We start from the raw sequence: 23493 nt of genomic DNA on the forward strand, positions 1-23493 counted from the left end.
AATATCACCTTGTTTGGTTGAACTCGTAAACAAGTTTCAATAAATCAAGAAAATATTACTTAGAATCTCTATACCAGAACTGATCCTCAACTCTAGACTAGAAAGAAAATAAAGAGAAAAACAAGATCTTGCTATTGAGGAGCAAAAATGAAAATATTGGGTAGAAGAAGAGTAAAAAATTCTGCATCAATATTGTTCAAAACAATGTAGAAAAACCAACCAGAAATTTTAGAAAATTTTAGAAACCAAATTGATGGAATTCCCTTGACTAAGAACTTTTATTAACCTCTATAAAATAAGAATTAAACATGACAATTTTCATTTTTATTTTAAAGAGTTACAAAAATTATAAAAAATTATTCAAGTTATAAAAAGTAGTTAATTCTAGAAAACACCGAGGAAGCTTTTTCATACTTATTTCATCGGTTGAATTAAACATTGAGTTGAAAAAAATAATTTTTCAATTTAATTTTAAATTGATAAATTTTTTTTTATAGTCCAAAAAATTATTTTATAATAAGCCTAGGCACAAACACCAACATGAACGGGTGTCCTCTGCCTTCTAAAAGTTTAGATGATATTTGGATCAAATTTTAACCTTTCACTTTCTCAATAAATAAGCCATTAGGAAAGTTTATGTGGGGTAGAAACTTTTATAGGATTTTGAGTTTTTTCAAAACATGTTAATTAAACTTTTATAAGGAAACAATAGCAACAAGCACCAGTGCACGATAACTACATAAGAACCTGGTCTGTGCACATGGCTCTAAAACGCAAGACAACTGTTAAAGCCAAGAAAACAAAGATTCACCATGAAGTAAATGCAAACTGGAGGTGGCTTAACATGGAACCAAACCTAAGAAACAAGATGAAAAATGCAGATGAAACGAAAATATGAGGTAGACAAAATTGATGATCCTGAAGTTCCGATAAATATAATTAAATGAACAAATTGCAGTACTTGAACATGTGACCATATAAATTGCAGTACTTGAAGTCGATTGTATGGCAATTCAATTGGGATAGATGAACATTCGGACTGTAAACTAATAACCCTGTACTTGTGACCTTTCTCAATAGCTAAAGCTGCCACTGGCGCCTTGTGCCCTGCTCTTCTGACAATGTAGCTCACAATAGAGATCATGCAATAAAACTGTATGAATGTCATGGTAATATAGGACTATCACCATAACAATAGAGGCAACAAACATGGGTATTGGACCGAAAAACCAAAGGAGCATGTTAAGAGCAAAGTAAAGAGCTCTGAGCCCGAAAAAGGAAAGTTCACCTCCTTTCCTAACCGCAAACTCAATTTTCTTCGCTGCCCTCTTCTTGTCCGGGGAGCTCAGTAGATAATTTGCATGAACCAAGTTCTTTGCTGCTTGAACAAAACATGAAAAAGCAATAAGAAAAGCGACGAGGAGGCAGACGTTCTTGATGAAAATGGTGAATGGCCTCGTGTCACCGTAAATTCTCTTGCTTTCAAGGATATTATTATTAGAACTACTTCCAAGCCAAGTTCCAATAAGAGAACTGAGAGTCAAAGAGACGGTGGCTAAGTAAGTCGCTATGTTTGTGTCGCTCGAAATCACAGTTACAGCTCTGTTAATATCACTTTCAGCACCCTGCACACACCAAAGATCAATAAGAAATGAGCTAATTTTGTTCTAAGGAAAGTAGGGAAACAAGAGGGAGAGATCACTCTGACCTGCAGAACTCTTTGAACCCAAAGTTTCTTGTCCTCGTTCTCCAGGTCAAAGATGGTAGTGCCAGGATGTTTGTGGTATCTGTAAAGAAGGAACAGATGATAGGCAAACATGATCAGAAGCCCACAGGGGACTAAGACCAGATCAAGGTACTCCTTATGGAAATCTATGCTTAACATTCTTTGTTTGAATTTCTGAATCACTCCATTTAAATATAAGTTTAAATTTAAAGATCCATCTAGCTTTTATTGATGTTGTTTCATATGAGAACGTGCTATCTTTTATTTCCCGCTCACATGGCCAAGTAGACGGATCATTGGCGTCACGAGTTGGAGAATGCTTAAAGAAATGTTATTTGTTGAAGAGTAACTGCCAAGAGGATATCCAATATGCCTTGGAGTCTTGGACAATTAAAAACCGGCCTCCAAGAAAATGGATTAAGCCACTCTTTCTTGTTTTTCTAATTATCTTCTAATAAAATATAATCACAGCCATAATTTTTAATTAGTCATCTACATCTGTTTCTTATCATTTATCTCTAAGTTTATGGTGTTCAACTTCCCTCCCTCATCTCTACTAGACATGGTTTCTCTCCATCATTTCTTCAGTATCTTTAATTTATCTTTGTTTTTCCAGCCATATTGCAGAATTTGGCGGAATAATTTATCTTGGCATTAATAAGAATACTTTCAGTTTTCTTTCTTTTATGGATGACTGATGTAAGCGATTTAGATGTAATGGAGTCACGTATTTCTGGTAAGTCATAAGCAGCAACGAATTTTGTTAATTTTTTCTCATTCCTCTTCCAATTCTGTGACTTGTAAGATACGGAAACTACGGTAATTTGATTAAGTAGGTATTTCTGTAGACACGCAACATCAAAAGTTCCCATTGTCTTAAGCTAGACAAGATGATGAGACAAAACATATACCAAATAAGAAAATAAAAGCTGTTTAGCCACTGCTTTCCGGTTTATGTGACAATAATTGAGAATGAGACAGTAACACATAGCCTTATCTAAGTTATCTTGGATGCCTTATTGTATCGTGCTGTAAATATTAAGTAGGAACCCAGAGATATGAAGTTCCTAGGCCACAGAGATCATGGCATCTCAGAGCTAAAATTACACAAACTAGAACACATTCTTGTAGAAAAGGAGAAAATAACATCCCGAGTTCGGTACTACTACTCAAGGATACACCTCAATAATAGAATTTAAACCAGAAGTGGCTGTGATTTTGTAGTGACCAAAGCCAGCCTCCAGGAAGAGTTTCTTCCATTCTATCTCATTTCTTCCCCTTCCGTTGCATAAGAGCATCATTTCCATGTCAACAAAGAGCCTTGTTTTGGTCAGTTCCTGTTCATCTTTCTGGTCGTTAATCACCATTTCTACGAGCACAAGTTTTCCTCCATCATCTTTGCTTGGGATTGCTTCTCTGCATCGCTTCAATATCTTTATGCAGTCCTCATCACACCAGTTAAGCAAAACAGACTGCAAGGAGTTCAATTTCAAGAAGAAAACTGAAGAGATGAGAACGGTTTTAATTTCCCCACTTGTCCTTCAAAGATTTTATACCATCAGAATATTTTCAAACTTCAATGCTCTCAATTAGTGTTAATTGATCAAATTAAGAACCAAATAATGGCATTGAAAAACTTGGCATTTATTATACCTTGATGATAATTGCATCTGCAGAAGGGATGGACTTGAACATGTCACCTCCAACAAATTTCAAGTTTTCACTTTCTGGCAAGTTGGCAACAACTTGTGGGAGGTCCAAGACTGTGCATTTCATATGGGGGTATGCATCAGCTATGCTCCTAGCAAGAGTTCCAGTGCCACCCCCTACATCAACCAGTGAATCCACTGACTCGAAAATTTCCTTATGCTCTTTAACAACCAAACTCACCAATTTGGAATCACTAGTCATTCCTTCATTCAAGTTGTTGATAAATTTGAAGTTTCTCTTCCCATATTCCCCAAAGCTCATTCCATGGTAAGTTTCAAATGGTGTACGCTCCTTCCCTTGGATCCACTCGCCTAGAGAAAACCATGGATTCATCAACACAGGATCTAGCATTGTGAGAACAACTGGGGACAGGCTGATGGGGCTATCTTTGAGCAGGAGCTTAGAAGAAGAAGTGAGAGCATAACCTTCTTCGACTTCTTCTTGGTGATCATGGATTTTGATTGTCTCAAAGAAACCGGAATGCACCAGTACGCGCATAAGGCGCTGCAGGAAATTTGCTTTTGATTCAGGAAAATTTAGGGCTGAAACCAACTGTTGAAGGGAAATGGGCTGGTTGTTTTTTTGGATCACATCAGGTATGCCAAGCTGAACAGCACATTTTAGTGACATTGATTCTATGAAGTAGTAGATATGTTTATAAAGGTGACATTGAGCCTTAAACAGCTCACTGACTCCATTCCCTTGATCTACATCCATCTTTGTTTGCAGGTCTCTACCTTATTTGCTCTCAAAACATTCTGACGCGGTTGGTTCTTATAATGCAGTCCTGAGTTCTCTTGGACGGTGCATCACGTGGATGATAGGCCAACGAGGAAATTTCATTGTGTCAGAAACTACTACTTGAACAATTAAGACCGCTAAACTAACTTGACAGTTGGATATTGCTAGGTAGTTTAAAAAAATAGGCGTAGAAAAAGGAAAAAGTAGAAAACAAAGGGTAGGTTGAGCTTAAGAAATGGCTCTTGACTAACCAGAACAAAGACTGGAATCATGGAGTTAATTTCTTGTTCCCTTGATCTAGTATTTTTATCATTCTAAATATACAAAGGATGTTTAATAAAATCTTCTCAGGAAGAATCACTTGTGATAGTCCCGTAGAAAACGTGTTTTGCAAAGTCCACAATTTAGGCTTCAATTAAACAGGTTTTATTTGATAACTTGGCTTCAATCAAGACGCAAGCAAGAATAAAAAAACAAGGAATAATCATTCAACAAGCCATGTTTTTCACCAACTTTCGTGTTATACATGAAGAATTGGTCGAGAACGTTTCTTTATTCAAACATGGGAGTTTCCATGATCTTGTTGATTTCTTAGAGCTGCAGGATTTGACTGCAAACGTTACTTGTAGCGTGGGGCGTGTGGTGTGGATTCCCATTTCGCATTGATGATGATATTTTCTAAGATGCAACAAAGGATGAGTCCTGGACCAAGCAACCGAGGAAACAAAATTACAGATGTTCGGTGGAAAATATATTCAGAGTTGCCCTAGGTTGACTAGCATTGAGTTGAGTCCCTAAATTCTCGATTAGGTTTTGTATTCTGAGGATAATTCTTTGTAATCTCCAAATAGGAAACTGGCCGGCACTCAGTTTCGTTGCAGATCTAAAAAGAAACTCGAATTTCACGACCCCGTCAAGTCTAAGTTCAAGGCCATTGGATGATAGGTCTATTTTTGTTCTCTTTAGCCATAACCAGATCAGGACTAAAGACAAAAATCTTCAGCTAACTGTGTTTTTAATGGTTAGACTTTCTGTTGTGGGGTTAGTCAGAATACAATAAAGAGAAGCAACGGACACAATGCTGGCCTTTTCCTCTGACATAACAGCATCTTAATATTTGTGACAAACGAGACTGCTAAATACCAATATATTTTTTTATGAACGACAATATATTCTTTATTATGTTTTTTTATTTAAAAAAATTAAGGTGGTGCGACCCATAATAGTTAGGGTGATAATGATGATGATAATAATAAAAATAATAATTGTGATGATATAACAACAATGATAGTTTAGATATGTCGAGGAGGTGGTAAAATGATTATAGTGTTAATTAAAAAAAATAGTAATAAAGTGATTATTGGTGTGGAGGTGGTTCTGGAGTGATTATAGTGGTGTAGGAGGATGAGGTGTGGTGATATAGCTGTGGTGGGGGAGGAGATGGTTGTGAGGTGATCATGGCAATAATAAAAAAAGATGTAATGTTGGTGAGATATAGGTGATGGTTAAATTAATTTTATGATATTATAAGTGAGTTGTTATTCATAAAATATAATTATATAAAATTTTATAAACTGAAGATACTTTTTAATAAATAAAACTAAGTTTAAATATTGATTACAATATAGATTAATTTTTCACTAAAATAATTTACTTCAGGAAAAATTTTAAAAATATTTTTCTAATAAAATATTTTTACATTGAATTCCTCCGCTATTCATTAACAGGACAGTGTTACTGTTAAAATCATTTTCGTAGAAGTTTTAGGTGGGTCATTATAATTTAATGTAGAGGCATACATAATTTTTAATAACTTATTGATGGTGTGGTTGTGGTTGTTTAAATAACTTTTCGTATTAAAATACATGTTAATAATATTTAAAAAAAAAATATTTTTGATATCAATACATTAAAATGATTTGAAAATACTAAAAATATATTAATGTGAAATTAATAAAAAAATTTCAATTTTTTTATAAAATATTTTTAAAACACAAACAAACAAATCCTAAACATGATCAACCCTTGCAAGCTCAACGATTAATCTTTGAATTAAGGCTTAATAAATCAACATAGAAGGTTGGTGCTTGGACTTGTGCCATCAAAGCAACTTCTCAAGCAGGATACATAAATTTATTCAGCAATCATACTAGCTAGTAGCTAGCTATATAGTTTACAATACATAGTTTCTTCGGCCTAAGGATAAACTTCAATTAGGGACCTGAGACCAAACAAGGATGTGATCTTGTAGTGACTGAAACCAGCCTCCAAGAACAGCCTTTCCCATTCTCCGACACTTCTCTCTTTTCCGGCAGCCACAACCATCATCAGCATGTCAAAAAGGAGCTTTGTTTCGGTTAATTCATGCTCATCTTTCTTCTCATTTATCACCACGTCTACGATGATCACCTTTCCTCCCTTTCCTTTGCTTGAAATAGCTTCTTTGCATTTCTTCAGTATCTTCACGCAATCCTCATCACTCCAACCATGGAAAATTAACTGCCAAAAATTGATTCAGCATTATGCAATACAATAAACATGATCCAATAATCAAATTCATAGATGGAAGAGCAGTGTTTGAGTGCAGAGAGCAGCATATACCTTGAGTATGACGGCATCTGCAGAAGGGATATTCTGAAACATATCTCCTCCAACATATTTCAAGTTCTCAGTGCCTTCCAGGGTGGCAATGACTTGTGGAATCTCAAGTACTGTGCAATTCATGTGAGGGAATGTCTCGGATATGATCCTGGCAAGTGATCCAGTACCTCCTCCTACATCAACCATTGAGTCCAACCCCTCAAAAATTGGCTTACAGTCTCTAATAACCAAGTTCATCATCTGAGAATCACAGGCCATTGCTGCATTAAAAAGGCGATTGAGTTCAGGATTTTGGTTATTGTACTCCCAAAACGCCATCCCATATGCCTGCTGAAATGCAGTTGGCTCACTCCCTCGAAACCAATCTCCCAAGGAATGCCATGGTGTCACAAATGCTGGATTAATCAATGACATAAACGGTGACAAGCAATTGGTGTTATCTTTGACAAGTAGCTGGGAAGGTGGTGTCAGAACATAGGCTTCTCCTCCTCCTCCTCCTCCTCCTCCCTGGCCAGTAACAGCTTTTGTGGTGGCAAAGAAGCCTGAGTGCACCAACATGCGCATGAGCCGGTATATGCAACTAGTTTTGTTTGGTGGAATGTTAAGTACTGAAACCAGTTCAGGTAGAGTGATGGGCCTGCCATGGTTGTGGATTATGTCTGGTATGCCCAGCTGAGCTGCACACACTAGTGACATGGAATTTAAGTAATTGAACATTTGGCCATACAAATGAGTGTGAGCTTGAAACAACTCTGTTGCTTTCTGCTCTTGAATGGGATCAATAACATCGCAAATCCCTTCACTCCTAACAAATGTGTCTTGCACCATCATGCCTTCGAGGTGGAAGAATTCTCCTTTCCTCTGTATGGTGGTAAGAATCTTGATAGCAACGGGAAATCTCGCCCTATTTAAGGTGATCAGCTAGCCCACATCATTTACCTGATTATACGTACTAAGTTGATAAAAGTATAGTCAATAACTTGGTCACCTACACTGGATGAACCTACACGGAAAGAATGTCCTTGTCATCGGATCTATAATAGTGAGTCTTCGTTCCAAGATGATCAGATTTTGAATCACAAGTCAAGAGAAACCAAAATTATAATGAACAAAGAATTGCAGCCAAAGACCTTTGAAAAATGAAATGTTTCAAAGCAAGCATACACAGGCAGCTTTTGGTGCTTGTCATGACTCATGACTTCAAACGTGTCGTCGTTGTAACTTTCAAACGGGGAACCTAGCTATTCCAATTCCTGTCCTTTTCAATTGTAGTTGCTTGGGACCTGCTTGGTAGCCTGAAAAACAACGTTATGATGGTCATGCTTCAACTGAACATCTGACTACATCGAAGTCACAATTAATGTCAACCAAGATATTAATATCAAACAACCAATTAATTTAATAATTTAATAATTTAAATTATTAAATAATTTATTAAAATTTAATTTATATTATTCTTTAACACATCTTCTTGAATAAAAAGTCTCCTGGAAGAACGTGATGACAAAGAATTTTTGAAATCTGCATAATAGGTCTCAAGTTCGAGTCAGGATGTGCATCTTTTGTAAGAGCCTGAGACAGCTAGGGTTTTACTCGCTCACCTGGACCCATAAAATATGCTTTTCGGGAGGTAAAGTTTCTTCAAATCTAAAAATAAAAAAATCTTCTTGAATAAAAGTTCTTTATACTTGAAATTTATATAAACACATGCTATCTTACATTTAATTTTAATCAGATAAATATAGATATTAAGTTTCAAACTTGTGATTACTTGGTTATTAAAATTTTGATATCATATTAAATAACTATTTTAATTTAATAACTTAAATTGATAGATGATGTTTTAATTTATATTATTTTCTATTGATATAGAAATATATCACGTACTCTTGTTGTTTTTTTGTAGCCATTTCTTACTTGTTGATAAAAAAAAAAAATTAATATCAATCAATAAACCATTTCTTACTCAAACTTGCGACTGCATATTTTATCAAATTCATGTCTGACTATTTATGCACCCTTTCATACACAAGCGTGTCTATGTCTCCACCGACTGATTTCGGGTCTTTTCCTGCATGGTTTTAGGGCCAACTTGACCGGTGTTGCTTTCTTGAATCCCAGTCATTTCGTAAGAACACCTTTCCGAAACATGCGAGCCAAAAAAAAAAAAACTTTGAAAATATATGCTTCTACGATGTGATGCATGGGTTTACTATCGATCGTGTACTTTGAATTTGTCTTACTTCCTCCGTAAGTAAAACAAGGACTCAAGCAACATTTATTTATAAAAAATATTATGTTCCTTTTCTATTGAGGTAAACTCTTGCATTTAATATTAATCAAGCAAATTGCAGAAGCACTAAATATTCAAATTCGTAACTTTTAATTTTATAAGAAGGGTTGTAATCGATTGAGTTGTACAAGACCCTCAAATTAGATTAGATGGTGTTATTTGAGTTAATTTTGTTATTTTTTATCTTGGATTTTTAACTTATTTTAGATTTTGTGTTATCTTTTCTATTTAGTTTAAAATTATGATCTTCTTAGTCTGTAAATGTTAATTTTAGTCTATTGAAAAAATTATAAACGTTTTTTCTTCTTAAAGAGATGGAATACATAAAGAAAAAATAGACATCAATCGCTAACATTATTAATTCTACGTGTAAACAGTAAATGATTTTGATTTTGTACACGATTTCTAGCCAGCTCTTATGCGTAATCTTTTCTTTCATCAAGTAAGAAGCATGCCACATTTCTTGTGGTTATTTGGTAAAAGAAAAAGAAAGAAAAGGAAGTTGGGATTAAAACTTACTTGATCGCTTAAACAACTGCAATAAGAATATGAGTTTGCATATGGTACATAAACAAAATGAAAAGAAAGAAAGAAAAGGAAATGAAATATGGCATGCTCATTGAATTTTCAATGTCTCTAAATGGATTTCTATGTCTCCAATAAAAACATCAATCCCTAAAACATATTCTTGCACAATGTTCTAAGAGAAAGCTTTCTCTACTTTTTAAATAATAATGCTCTTTACTTAAAGATCAATAAGCTAATCAAACCCTCATATGTATGAGTCTATCCCCGATGACAAGGAATGACTTCAGAGAAGTTTAGTGGGATTCATAGCCACAGACGTGGACTATGCTCACCTTGAGCATATGGTGCTAAAAAATGTCAAGCAGACAGTTAGGTTTTGTTTTTTGGGAGCAAGCCAAGCAGTCATCACCTTTACAAATGGAGAATCTATGGAGAAAGAGCTGGTAAATGGATCCTCTGTTTTGGAAACATCATTCTTTCATCTGAAACCATGGGAAAAAGGAGCTAAAGCCATAGACAGATTTGTGTGGGTGTCCATATTAGGATTACCTTTGATAGGATGGAATCGCAGATGTATTGAATCCATTATTGAGAAAGCAGGGAAATGCTTGGATATGACATTACCAGCGTGAGCCAAGGATCTCTCACAGGAGTTAAAGTGCTGCTGAGCACAACCTCATTTGAGACGTTAAATGAACATGTTTTGTTGGTTCTAGATGGCGACGAATTCGAAATCTCAATCATGGAAATGAAACCGGATTTTAGTCCCCTGCTATCTACAATCAAACATTCAATGGGTGCAACAGGTATTCAAACATTAGATGAAGAGTTATACAGTGAATTTGCAGCTTCAGATGAGGCACAAAGATTACTGACACTGACGGTGATCATTGTGCAACAGACATTATTCTAACACAGTAACAAAAGGCGGATACGAATAATGATTTCTCTCTCATTCTCTATCAAGGGTACACTGGACCAACAAACAACTTGGATCATACTGACACAAGTTCAAAAATAGCCTGCCTTTTTTCTGAAACAAAAGAAACACATGATGAAGGGGCAACCGACAGTGATAGCAACACAAATGTCTCAGCATATTCAGTTACAAGAGTGGGCCTTGTAAAAAACAGAATCACAGGCCAGGTGAAAGGAACAAGGCTAATCAACATGGCAATAAACTCATGTAACTCATTCTTTGATTTCATACGTGACCTGGCAGAGCCCCAAGAAGTAGTGGAAATGGAACTACAGGAAAAAAAAAGGAAAAAGCTTAGACGAACCAGAAGACTTGGCCCAAAATATACATACGAAAAAGGGAAAAAGGGGAAGAAAAACAGGCATGCTTTGGCTCTTAATGACACATAAGATATTGTTCCTGACTCATTCAGAAACACATCTCTAAAAGAAAACGGCTCACCCCCTGCTATTAAGTCATCTATTGATCAACATGAAGATATTACCTCTAATCATGCATCCATGGATACAAAGACCAGTGATACACAGGCTCATCTACCAACCCTTTTGAACTCTCAGTGCAGCCAAGAGGCCTCCTCAGAAGCGATCAACGAAAACAACAGGAATGCTAGAAGCAAATCCAGGAAAATAAAATTGTTGCAAGCTAGTGGTAGTGTAGCTAACACTACTGAGAAATGTGTCTCTTCTGATTCCCTCAATTCGGGAATTAAGCAAGGCAATGTTCGGTTCCAGACAACCTGTGAGAATAATCAAGCTGATGGTTTTGATATAGATAAGGAAACCCAGGAAATGTTACATGATGCAGCGGCTCTAGGCTTGGGAACATTCCAAGATCTTATAGGGTATGAAGAGGGAGTTCGGGGGAACATTGACAGAGAAGTAGACGAGTGGAAATCAGTCAATCAGTTGTAAGTTTCTTAACTTACTAAGTTTTGTTCTGTCATGGTTTTGATCTACCTATGAATATTTTTTCTTGGAATAGTTGTGGGTTGGGTATGTTGAACAAACGCCATTCCATCCGGAATAGGTTGCTCAACAGCAATGTTGATATCTGCTTTCTATTAGAAACAAAAAAAGATAATTGTTGCGATTCATACATCAGGAATTTGTGGAATGTGGTAACTGTTAAATGGGCTTTGCTAGATTCTGTAGGCAAATCAGGAGGGATAATTGTGATGTGGGATAGTTCTATCTTTGAGGTTAATTCCATAGAATTTGGGGGGCAGTGGATCAGCCTAGGCGGTAAACATGTTCATTCTTCCTTTAACTGCATGGTAGTTGGTGTATATGCTGCATCTTCTGTGCAAGATCATGTTAAGCTGTGGGAAGACATCACTACTCTGAAGTTTGCCTATGAATTACCAATGGTGGTGATAGGTGATTTCAATGAAACTCTTCAAGCTAATGAGAGAAGTAGCGGCTACATTAATCATTCAGGGTTAGCTGCTCTCCGTAATTTCCTGTCTGATTGTGCTCTGATTGAATTCAAACTGCAGGGCAACCGTTTCACTTGGTTTAGGGGGGGTTTTATGAGTTGTATTGACAGGGCTTTCGTATCTCCAGAGTTCCACCTCCAGTTTCCATTCTTATCACTCTACCGCTATCCTAGGGGGATGTCTGATCACTGTCAATTGCTTCTTCAGGCACCAAAGGTAGATTGGGGATGGAAGCCTTTCCGCTTCATAAATAGTTGGTTGTCACACCCTACATTCTCAGCTGATTTTGAGATCTTCTAGTTTGATAGTTGCAAGGAATTTCCCGGTGACTATAGATTGGTAAAGAAACTAGGAACTTTGGGGAAAAGATTGAGACAATGGAACAAATCCACCTTCGGTAATCAAAATTCAAAACTTGCAGACATTCAGAACTCCATCACAACCATCAAAGACTTAAGCGAGGTACGCCTCTTGTCTGAGACTGAAAAAAACAAAGCTCAAGAATCTGAACTCTGAGCTTTGGGAGGTTAGTAGGAATGTCGAGGGCATTTGGAGGCAGAAATCCCGCCAAAACTGGTGCAAAATAGGGGATAAAAACACTCGGTTCTTCCATCTTTCGGCAAGTTTGAGGAATGGTTGGAACCACATTAGCAAGATTGAGCAGAATGGCAGATTTTTAGACTCTCCAAATGACATCAAAGAGGGTGCTGTCAACTTCTTCTCAACTCTGTTTGCCAAGCCACAATGCAGAAGAATTGAAATGGGAGACTCAGGGTTCTCTAAAATTTCAGAAGAAAGATCAGTTTGGTTAGAAAGACTACCTTCATTGGAGGAAGTGAAGCAAGCCGTATGGGATTGTGATGGTTCAAAAGCCCCCGGTCCTGACGGGTTCACCTTCTCTTTCTATAAAAAGGAATGGAATCTTATCAGCCCTGACATCTTTGTGATGGTCACAGAATTTTTCAGAACAGGTAAATTACCAAAGGGGATCAGCTCGTCCTTCGTGACTTTGATTCCAAAGACCAAGAGGCCGAGCACTTTCTCCCAATTTCGCCAATTAGTTTGATTCATGGGTTATATAAAATAGTGGCAAAACTCTTGTCCACTAGGCTCCGAAGCATTCTACCAGATGTGATAAGTGTAAATCAGTCTGCTTTCATTGTCGGGCGTCAGATTCTAGATGGGTTCATGATAGCAAACGAGGTTGTCCATAGTATTCGTAGCAAAAAGGACCACGAGTTTTTGCTAAAGGTAGATTTTCATAAAGCCTTCGACTCGATTTTATGGGAGCATATCGATTCTACCATGGGTTATATGGGTTTTGGATCTCACTGGAGGAAACTGATCTTTGAATGCATGTCCACTTCTAAATTGGCAATCCTGATTAACGGCTCACCAAGCAGAGAATTCAGTATGGAGAAGGGTCTCAGGCAAGGGGACCCCCTCTCTCCTTTCCTTTTTGACATAGCAGTTCAGGGGCTAACAGTTCTATTCAACAGGGCATCAGATTCAGGTTACTTTAAAGGTTTGCAGACTTCGCAAGGACATCACATAACCCATTTGCAATATGCAGATGACACTCTGATTTTCCTGCCGAATGATTATACCTCTCTACTGCATGTCAAGAGGATCCTCTGCTGGTTTGAGATCATTTCAGGACTGAAAGTTAATTTCTATAAAAGCTCACTTATAGGAATTAATTTGGATAACGAATACACTTTAGGTCTGGCTAACATAATTTTCTATCGCAGTGACTCCTTCCCAGTCAGATACCTTGGGTTGCCTCTTGGTGCTAACCCAAATAGGCTCTCCACTTGGAAACTGGTATTGTCCACAATCAGAGCAAAGTTAAGCAAATGGAAAGGGAATTTTTTGAGCATGGCCGGAAGGATATGTCTTATTAAATCTGTCTTAAACTCTCTACCCCTATACTATATGTCGGTCTTTACTATGCCAAAGGGCATTGCAAAAGCAATATCCTCAATCAACCGCTGTTTTCTCTGGAAGGGCTCCTCAAATTCACATGGTATTTGTAAGGTTGCTTGGCATAAGGTAATTAAGAGTAAGCCACTTGGAGGTCTCGGGCTTGGTTCTATTCACAGTAAAAATCTGGCTCTGATGTTTAAATGGCTTTGGAACCTTGACAAAGGAGTGGCAGGAGGTTGGCAAGAACTCATCTTACGAAAGTACCAGCCACATTTTACAAATGGCCTTCCTGTGTTTGCAGGTTCTTTATCTCCAACTTGGCGTGGCATGGTATCTGCATTTTTCTTAAATCACAACATAGCCGCTCCCATCCAATCCAATGTTGGGTTTAAGGTGGGTGATAGGAGAAACATCAGGTTTTGGTTTGATTCTTGGCTAGGCTATGCAGCCCCTCTCCAGGTCATGGTCCCTACACTCTACAACCTCTCCCTCCAGCAATCTTTAAGCGTTGCAGACGTTCATAACCCAACAGATAACTCAATCAATCTTTCTTGGAGAAGACCCCTTCGATCCCGAGAACTCTGCATGTGTGAAAGCTTGATAGCAGAAGTGGAACGTGGCCTAGTCTTCTCTGATGGTGAAGACAACAAGATTTGGAAACACCATATCTCCAACAATTACACAGTCTCCTCTGGGTGCCATCTCTTTGACGGTTTAAATGTTTCAGGACATCTTCACTCCCCTGCTTTGCTTTGGAAATGGTTTGCGTCTCCAAAAATAGATGTGTTCATATGGCTTCTTTTCAATGGCAGTGTCTGCACAAAGGGTTTCTTAGCTGAGAGGAGAATCATCAATTATGAAGAAGCTCTTTGTCCTTTCTGCTGCAAGGAGATTGAGACTACACATCATCTCTTCCATCTTTGTCCAAAATCATGATCTCTTTGGGACAGACTATTTAGTTGGTTTGGGTGTGTAGGTTGTCTGCCAAAAGAACCATATCATAACTTTCAGGAATGGTCCAACATGGTAAAAGGAAAATTCCAGCGTCAGGCAATTACCCTTCTCTGTAAAGGATTATACTGGTCAATTTGGATAGCGCGCAACCACATGATCTTTGACAACAAAACTCCAGACTGGGATGTGATTTTTGACCTCACCTTTCATCGGTTGGCCTTTTGGTTGAAGTCCTTTGTTAAAAATTTCAGCTACACAGGCTCTGATCTTTATAGGAATCCTGAATGTATTATGAACTGGACTAACTAGTCAGGTCTTTAGATTCCTTGTTTTCTTAATGTATTTTTAATTTCCTATGTAATCTTCCTTAGCAGCCCTCATCTCCTTAATGGGGGCGTATTATTTATAATATTCTCGATTACTATATAAAAAAAATATATATTTATCAAGTAAACACGTCTCTCTTGCAGATAGGCAAACACTCATCTCTTATAGGTAAGTTAATAAAAGCCACGAGAAGATAATATGAAATGCATTTTTTTTTTGTTAAATATTTCAAACTTGAATGTTTAAAAGATTTGAAGGGCAAATAAAGATACATAAAAGTTCTAGTCATTTGGACCACACCTAAATAGAAAGGTAAAAAACCCCTCAGCCACTTGGGTCAAGCCCAAACAATTAGCTTTCCTTTAAGGATTCTAAAACCGTGTAAATTCTCACGTTGACACATAAAACTAAATTATATTACAAGTTATAAATTGCGCACCTTTCATTATTATAAACTTGCGCTCCTCAACACACCCAAATTCTTTTTTCATAGAACTACTAACCACCAACCCGCTAATTAATGGCAACACCAACCTCTTCACTACTAGTACAACTAAACTTCATATACCACAAAGCACCTATAATTTTACGGTACAACTAAACTTCATACACCACATAGCACCTATAATTATACGCACTATGAGTTATTTACAACACTACTTTTCATATTTCAAGAAATAAGCTGACATGATTAAGGTTTATAAATATTTTGGTCAATAAATAAGAAAGTGGACTCCAAATTAGGGAAAGTTACGCAGTCCAAGCTAGACAATCCCAAACCAAGTAATTTAAGATTGGCAATTTTGTTTAGTAATTCATACTAAGCAATTCAAGCTAGGCAATTTAAGTAGGGGTTACAGACTAGGAGATTACAAGTTAGGTAAATTCAACCCATTTAATAATTTAAGAGCAATACATTCATTCACAACATAAGAGCTTATATCCCTTTATGCATACATTTTTTTCCTCCTCCTCGTATTATTGTTTTGCTCTATATATATTACTTCTTATCCTATATTTACTAAATTAAGCATAAGAAGATCTCCTATTTTATAATGTACTTGTTTTTTAAATAAGCATTCACTTGATTATGGTCAAGCTCAATCATTTCACTAGTTTAAGATTACAACCGTAAAAAAATCAATCCAAAAGTTTTCATGATTTCATCAATATCAATTTTTTTTTAGACACTTTACTAAAAACACATACAATTCATAATGATTATTTTTTTATAATAATCGATTTTATTAAAAATGTGGCTATTTAGACAGTAGCCATAAAAAGAAGACAAGGAAACTTACATTGAGATATGAAAACGGAAAACAGTCAAAACAAATAAAAAATAAAATTAATAAGTCCTACATTGGTTTGTTTAAAAACTTAATATCATCTGTATTGATTAAATGATAAGATCTCAAATATATGAATTGGTAATTATAGGACTTCAACCAATAAAAGAAATGATTTGCAGTACTCTCTTGGAGGATAACATTATTTCGAACTAGCCATATACTCTAGGTTGTGCAAAATGATAAAAGCTTTCAAGCTTTTTTTAATTTAAAAAAAAAATTCCAGTAATTAACCTAGACAATTGATATAAAATGTCATCCAAACAACTAGAAAAACATTTACTAACTACTCACCAAGATAGAATTCTCATCCAAATATTCCAAGCAAAATCATAATTAATGAAAATGTGGTTAGTATTCTTAATAACTATGCTATAAAGGTTTTAAGTTGCTTCAGCCTTCGATACTAAACAGCGATGAAGCAAGAAACTTTTCGTGTTGAGTTTATTTTGAATAGCTAGCCTAATGAAGCATTGGATTTTTTAGGGCAATTCTTTAACCAAACATCTGTTGAAAGTAAAGATCCCCTCTATTTGTAGTTTGTTCGATCAAAGCACAACAAATCTTCATGGAAAAAGCTGTCATCACTGTTGGCTATCCTATGTTTTTTTGTTCATGACCACTGTTACTCACAGCAACTAAAGTTGGCTAGGAGAGAATTGTTTTTGCTGATCTGTAACTTGTTTCTTCGGGATCATTGGGTATCAAAGTATATATGAGGTCCTTTATTTTACCTCAAACAATTGGATGTTCTTTTTGTTAGTTACTTAATGAGGTTGAAACAAGTTTCCATCTTGATGTAAGATTCCTCCTGTTGCTTCTTCTTGTTCAACTTGTTCTTCCCCTCCTGTTTTGGTTGGTGTTGTTTCTAGTTAATGATTTATGAGTTTCCCATCGGTCTAAGATCTTGATTCCTGTCTAATTTTTGTTACAGGTTTGTCCATTGCCTTGAGCATCATGTGGCTTTGTTACTATTTTTTTAAGGAATGCCTTTTCCCCTTTCTTCTTACAACCTATTTTCCCCCGTGTCTGCTTTTACTGACCCACCACCCTCTTGCATTTTCTTCTATATGGAAGCTTGTTCTTCTTTACAACATGTTTTTGCTCTTTTTTTTGTTCTTGGTTGCTTCTGTGTTGACTTTTTCTAATTATATTTGCATTACCTACTCTTTTTATCATATGCTCCTTGCTTTGCAGCCATTCGTATAGGGCTGTTTGGGTTTAGGTTTATACATATGGTCTCCTTCTCCATGATTGTGGCCTGGTCTAAGCTTTCTACAACCTCTAAAACTCTTTTTTTCTTCCTCCGAATGTGTTGAGCTTTCTCTGTGTTTCCATAGTATTTTGTTGACTTTCTTGTCGTCTATTTTTTAGATGATCTTGACTTTGTCTTTGTTTTTCCATTGCTGATTGCTATTTGAGGTTGTTTATTTTGGAATCACAGGTGTTGACTTTTATGGTCAGTTGATTTTATCATTTGTTTTTTTATTTTTGTTTTTTCCTCATTCATTAACCTAGGAAAAGTCAACATCTCAAAACACTAATGACAAAAAAAAAAAAAAAAAAAAAACGAATCTATCTTGCTGCCTTTTCATTTTTTTTACCCTAACCCGAATCTGTCTTTGATTCCGAATCTGTCTTTGATTCTTTTACCACCCTTCATATTTTCCCATCTTTTTCACAGGCACTACTCTTGCTCCTTCAGCAACCCCAAGCCCCCCCGCCCCTGCATTTCTTTCTTTTTCACAGTTCTTTAAAGGAACCCTTTTCTTTTTTCTTTTTCGTGTGAAAGACATGTGAGGGTAGTAAAGCCCTATTTATTTTTATATTTTAAAATTTTTTTAATTTTAAATTAATAATTTTTTAGTGTTTTCATGTTATTTTGATAAAAATAATTTTTTTAAAATAAAAAATATTATTTTAATATATTTTTAAATAAAAAATATTTTAAAATATATTTACAACTACATTCCCGAATACAAAATAAATAAATCCTCGAGAAAAAGATTTGTATCTTAAGAGGAGGAAAAAACAAAAATGGTATTATGGATACAAGCAGGCCCATTGGGGCATTATAAAATGTGGGCTAAAAATCTTCTTTTCATTTTCAGTGCGAAAGCCCAATACTTCTTTAACAACCCAATAAACACCACAAATTACAAAAACAAAAAACCAAGTATAGAAACTTTCCTTTGAGCCAGGAACTCTCCTTGTCGTCCCAAGCTCCGTACCTGGGAAACCAGTTCGATCTCTGAAGTTAGATTTCATTTCATTTGAATTATCTTTTCATTTAATGCAATCGAATTATTCAAATGATGGATTGTTTTATTTTTCTTGGATTTTCTTATATTTTTTTAGATTTTTCTGTTAATGAATAATTAATTTCTGGGTCTCTATTTTTTTAGTGTCAATCCATTTCTTTGTTAATCATATTCTTCGAACTGCTTAAAAGCATTTAGATCTGCATTTATTAATTAAAACCCGTTAATTCGAGTAACATTTGCTTTTCAGTTTTGAGTTTGTTTAAGATTTGAATTGCCTTTCATTTTCGATTTCGTTTCTGGGTTTTTATCAAATTGTTTATTTACGATGATTGTGTATATATTTTTTAAATTAGTGACGTAATTTGATCATTGCTGAAAGCTCCTTCTAAAGAAAGTAAAGTTTAGTTGAGTTCAGAATGCATTTTGCTGATTTAACTTTGTTGTATTAATGTAGGTTGAGTTATAGTTATTGTTTGTAACATGTCATCTGCGCAAGACCCGTTTTATATTGTGAAAGAGGAGATTCAAGAATCTGTAAGTTTTTCTTGTTTTATGATTTTGAGGTTGATGGGTTGTTTTGTTAGGTCCATGAGTGTCTGAATTTGATATTCCGTTTGTTGTTGTGATTGTTTGGGACTTACATTTATAATTAGACTAAGTCTGTTGTAGTAATATTTTTGGGGCTCCCCTATGTTAGATTGACAAGTTGCAATCTTCTTTTCACCAATGGGAACGGATTTCTTGTGATATGGGAGACCAAGTGCATCTTACAAAGGAGCTGCTTGCTGCTTGTGAGAGCATTGAGTGGCAGGTATTATAATTTATATTTTTATACTCGTAGCTGTTTCTGTTGAAGATTTTAGTGATTTTCCCCCCTGTTTAATTTGCGGTGTAGAGAGTTTGGCTAGATGAGTTTGGCAAGAATCATGAGCTAAGACACTTATTCTCTGATTGTTCCTTATACCTACAGAAGAATTTCATTAACAATAAAATAAATTCCCAAAAAAAAAAATGATCATTAATCTTCCAAGCAGCTAAGTTAGCTACGTGTTTCGCATGAGTTTTTGTATTTAGTTGAATACGATTCCTGTATGCAACTGATGAAGCTTTCTTCTTGATAGGAAGGTGGATGAATTGGACAAAGCAATTTCTGTAGCAGGTAGAGATCCTTCTTGGTATGGCATTGATGAAGCAGAACTTGAAAAACGGAGGAGATGGACCAGCACTGCTCGCAATCAGGTACCATGTCAATAGCAGGTTTCTTTTTCAGGATATCACTTTATTATAACTGAAAGGTTTCTGCAATGTGAATGTATTCCCCATTTTAATTTGTAAAAATGTCTATGACAAACTTTCTCCCAGTATATTGACTATCTTAATAACTGAATTGTTTATCTTATACATGTCATTTAGGTTTTGTAATGAATATTTGGAAGTGTAATAGATAGTAAGCTGTAAGCTGTAATTTTTCATTTATGCGTTCCCCGATGGATTGTGTTGCTTTATTAGATGGGCAATGTGAAGAAAGCAGTAGTAGCTGGAAGAGAGGTGAATATTAGTGGAACTGCTAGTGTGAGTGGGATGCGCAGAGAATTAATGAGGATGCCTAATTCTCAACAGGCTGACAAATCCAACCAGTATACTCAAGATAATGATGATTTTATACAATCAGAATCAGATAGACAATTGCTTCTTATAAAGTAAAGTTTTTTAACTCCTTACCTTATTCTTTGAGATGAATTTGTTGTGTTAGTGTGCTATGCTTCAATAGATGTTTACACATACAGATATTTCCTTGTATGAGTTAATTTTTATATTTGGATATTTCTGTATTCAATCTAATGGCGAGTAGTGGTAGTTCCCGTAATGCAATATTTTCCTTCATTATTTTCCACAGCTAGAGCCTAGAGCAGACAATTTATTGAGTTAGCTGCAGCATGGTTGAAAGTATTAGGGTTGGATTGGTTTAGCTTAACTTCAGGATACGTCTTTGAGATTTTCATATATTGTTTAATCATTCTTTGCTCATTTTGCCTTTGTATTGTATGGTGGATGCAGGCAACAGGATGAGGAGTTGGATGAGCTCAGTGTAATCGTGGGGAGATTTGGAGGTGTTGGCCTTACCATACATGAAGAGCTCCTTGCACAGGTTAGGATCTTGTAGGTTGATGTTCCTTGCATTTATTTTACCCCAACCCCTCTGCCAGAAGCTTGCACAAGGGTTGTATTAACTTTGAAACTGACTAATCTAGTCGAGTTTGATATTGCTTAATTTTGGGACTTAATTTGTCCTTGGTGCTTCAGGAAAAGATCATAGATGATTTGGGTATGGAAATGGACAGTACATCGAATCGCCTTGATTTTGTTCAGGTGATTTTCTTTCAGTGGCTATGTATCAAATACTACTTTTCTACACTTTTAAATGATATGATATCACCATTTATTTTTCTTGTTCTTTCTTTCTTTTTTTCACTTGCAGAAAAAAGTTGCCATGGTCATGAAGAAGGCCAGTGCAAAGGGGCAGCTTATAATGATATTGTTTTTGGTAGTTTTGTTCATCATCTTATTTGTTCTCGTCTTTCTGACCTAACCTATGGAAAAACCAATCTGAAAATGTCCGTACATAAGATACAGATGCCATCTATGGGAGCAAGCATAAGGGTGACAGAGGAACACATAAGAAGATGGGAAGAACCTGAGGTGTTGGGAGTTTTAAACCGTTTTAGACTTGTTGAGATTTGGTTTTGAGCAATTTTGAGTTATAAATTCCATATATGACAGTTTCATATAATTCTCACCTTCATTGCATGTGATTTTTGTTTTGATGGTCTCTGTTAGAAACCTTGCCTGCATGAAGTTAGGTTTTTCTAATTTCGCCTGTAATTTTGATCATTTCTTCTATTTCGCATCCCCTTATGTTCATATCTATTATTTTCACTCATTCTTATTTTACATATCTACATTTCCTCACTTTTCTTAAATATTTTGGACAAAATCTGTTTCTGATTTGATTTTTACATGATTGCATCCGTGCCTTTGTGTCTTCAAACACTATCCATTGTTTCATCCGTGCTAATGACTCAATTATACAACTGAACCAAAAATAGGTAAGAGTAAGTTAATCCACTTAAATCTAGAACATTGAAAATTATAAAAGAAATATACAATTTTTTGAAACTTCGAATTATTATTTTTATTTCTTAAGATTCTTATTTTTCCCAAAAAAATAATAATTGCTAGGACTTTTATTTTGATTTTGTTTGAAAACATGTTAAGAATTTAATTTTTTAGCAATTTTGATATTTTTATTTCTTATCATTTTAAAAAATTATATTCTCTAAAAAATTGTTTATAAATTTCTTAAACACTTTCAGAAATTTTAATGGACGAGATATTTTTAATTCTTTAAATATTTTCAAAAGTTTAAATATTTTTGTTAAACAATTTTTTTTTTAATTTCTAGATCGTTTTTAAGAATCTTGATGATCTAATATTGAGATTTGATATTTTAAAAAATATTTTTGAAAAATTTTATTTTTTATAAAATATATATTTTTTAATTTTAAAACGTGTCAATATATAAACAATAATAAACTTACAATTTAATTGTATTGGATGAATTGATTAAATTATACAAATACATGATAAATTTGAACCAAATCTTTTTTAGATGAGCTTATTTTGGGTTGTTGGTACTTTCATTTGGCAAGCAAACCCCGTAAACGAAAGATAATTAAACATGGAAAAATACTATATACATAACTATTTTTACTATTCCATTGTAATGGTAATTTTGCCATTTCAAAAATCAATGTTAGAGGTATGTAGATCTTTTCATAATACTCATTATTTTTATATTTTTTTAACCATGATAAAATGACTTAATTATCCTCAAAGTTAAAAAATTTATAACTAATAAATAAAAATATTTGTGTCTTAGTTTTTACAGTACAAAAAAAAAATAAAATTAAAACATGTGTCTAGGGGCCTTTGATCTTTTCACAATCATCAGTGTATGGGTCTCACCCACGCACTTCAAGTAATGTATGCAGTGCCTCCTTACAGTCAAAAATTCCTTTCTATCGTGTCACTGGAAGTATCACCGCATCCTTTTCCTGTTCGTGCAACACGTGATGATGATGGGGTGGTTTGTCATCAATGAGCTTTCTTTTTTATTTTTTTTTTCTTCTCTCTCTTGTCTCTTGAAAAGTATAGTTTTGTTTTATTTATTGTTGGTATTTCAACCTCAGTCCTTTATATTGTAATTTTAAATTTTTGTTCTTGGTTCTTTAATAGAAGTTTTATTAGTTTTTAATTTCATCATTCAATCTTCTATTTTCATATATTTGTTTTTTCAATTTGATCCTCATTGTTTTGATTTTTTTTTTTTTACCTTTTGTTCAATTGATTTTTTTTAATTTCACTCTTCAATTAAAAATTTGTTTGTATTTTCTATTTTAATTTTAATCCTCATTCTTTTGATTTTTTTTATCCTTTTGTTAAATTAAATTTTATTTTCAATTTAGTTGTTTGGGATTGCGATTGGACCGCGCTTTTGAAAATGTTTTATTTTTTTTTAATTTGAGATTATTATTTTTGTGTTTTTGAATCGTTTTGATGTGCTAATATCAAAAATAATTTTTTTAAAAAAAAATTATTT

The 23493-nt window shown here is 34.9% G+C and overlaps 4 protein-coding genes across 4 annotated transcripts; 1 reads left to right on the top strand and 3 right to left on the bottom strand.

The window, feature by feature from the left end:
- Positions 1–965: 965 nt before the first annotated feature.
- Positions 966–2524, bottom strand: LOC118031528 (uncharacterized). Its single transcript, XM_035035959.1, has 2 exons — positions 1709–2524; positions 966–1625 (listed from the first exon to the last, which is right to left on the bottom strand). Exons 1-2 carry the CDS (start codon positions 1883–1885, stop codon positions 1074–1076), a joined length of 729 nt encoding a protein of 242 aa, XP_034891850.1. The 5' UTR covers positions 1886–2524; the 3' UTR covers positions 966–1073.
- Positions 2525–2641: 117 nt separating this feature from the next.
- LOC118031527 (trans-resveratrol di-O-methyltransferase) lies at positions 2642–4460 on the bottom strand. The gene is made up of 2 exons (XM_035035958.2): positions 3380–4460; positions 2642–3198 (listed from the first exon to the last, which is right to left on the bottom strand). Exons 1-2 carry the CDS (start codon positions 4151–4153, stop codon positions 2896–2898), a joined length of 1077 nt encoding a protein of 358 aa, XP_034891849.1. The 5' UTR covers positions 4154–4460; the 3' UTR covers positions 2642–2895.
- Positions 4461–6205: 1745 nt separating this feature from the next.
- LOC118031665 (trans-resveratrol di-O-methyltransferase) lies at positions 6206–7667 on the bottom strand. The gene is made up of 2 exons (XM_035036152.2): positions 6779–7667; positions 6206–6676 (listed from the first exon to the last, which is right to left on the bottom strand). The coding sequence occupies exons 1-2, from the start codon at positions 7607–7609 to the stop codon at positions 6374–6376; spliced, it is 1134 nt and encodes a 377-aa protein (XP_034892043.1). The 5' UTR covers positions 7610–7667; the 3' UTR covers positions 6206–6373.
- An 11023-nt stretch (positions 7668–18690) lies between these two features.
- Positions 18691–21704, top strand: LOC118031641 (syntaxin-61). The gene is made up of 8 exons (XM_035036127.2): positions 18691–18825; positions 19288–19367; positions 19531–19644; positions 19959–20072; positions 20343–20533; positions 20892–20982; positions 21138–21203; positions 21313–21704. Exons 2-8 carry the CDS (start codon positions 19314–19316, stop codon positions 21421–21423), a joined length of 741 nt encoding a protein of 246 aa, XP_034892018.1. The 5' UTR covers positions 18691–18825; positions 19288–19313; the 3' UTR covers positions 21424–21704.
- Positions 21705–23493: the final 1789 nt, after the last annotated feature.

Source organism: Populus alba, chromosome 11 (assembly GCF_005239225.2).
Source record: "Populus alba chromosome 11, ASM523922v2, whole genome shotgun sequence".
Classification (NCBI taxonomy): domain Eukaryota; kingdom Viridiplantae; phylum Streptophyta; class Magnoliopsida; order Malpighiales; family Salicaceae; genus Populus; species Populus alba.

Coding starts and splice junctions, on each gene's coding strand:
- LOC118031641 (XM_035036127.2), top strand. CDS start 19,314: ATGTCATCTGCGCAAGACCCGTTTTATATTGTGAAAGAGGAGATTCAA. Junction 20,534..20,891: donor AGACAATTGCTTCTTATAAA/GTAAAGTTTTTT, acceptor TGGTGGATGCAG/GCAACAGGATGAGGAGTTGG. Junction 21,204..21,312: donor ATCGCCTTGATTTTGTTCAG/GTGATTTTCTTT, acceptor TTTCACTTGCAG/AAAAAAGTTGCCATGGTCAT.
- LOC118031665 (XM_035036152.2), bottom strand. CDS start 7,609: ATGATGGTGCAAGACACATTTGTTAGGAGTGAAGGGATTTGCGATGTT. Junction 6,677..6,778: donor CAGATGCCGTCATACTCAAG/GTATATGCTGCT, acceptor AATTTTTGGCAG/TTAATTTTCCATGGTTGGAG.
- LOC118031527 (XM_035035958.2), bottom strand. CDS start 4,153: ATGGATGTAGATCAAGGGAATGGAGTCAGTGAGCTGTTTAAGGCTCAA. Junction 3,199..3,379: donor CAGATGCAATTATCATCAAG/GTATAATAAATG, acceptor AACTCCTTGCAG/TCTGTTTTGCTTAACTGGTG.
- LOC118031528 (XM_035035959.1), bottom strand. CDS start 1,885: ATGTTAAGCATAGATTTCCATAAGGAGTACCTTGATCTGGTCTTAGTC. Junction 1,626..1,708: donor GGGTTCAAAGAGTTCTGCAG/GTCAGAGTGATC, acceptor TGGTGTGTGCAG/GGTGCTGAAAGTGATATTAA.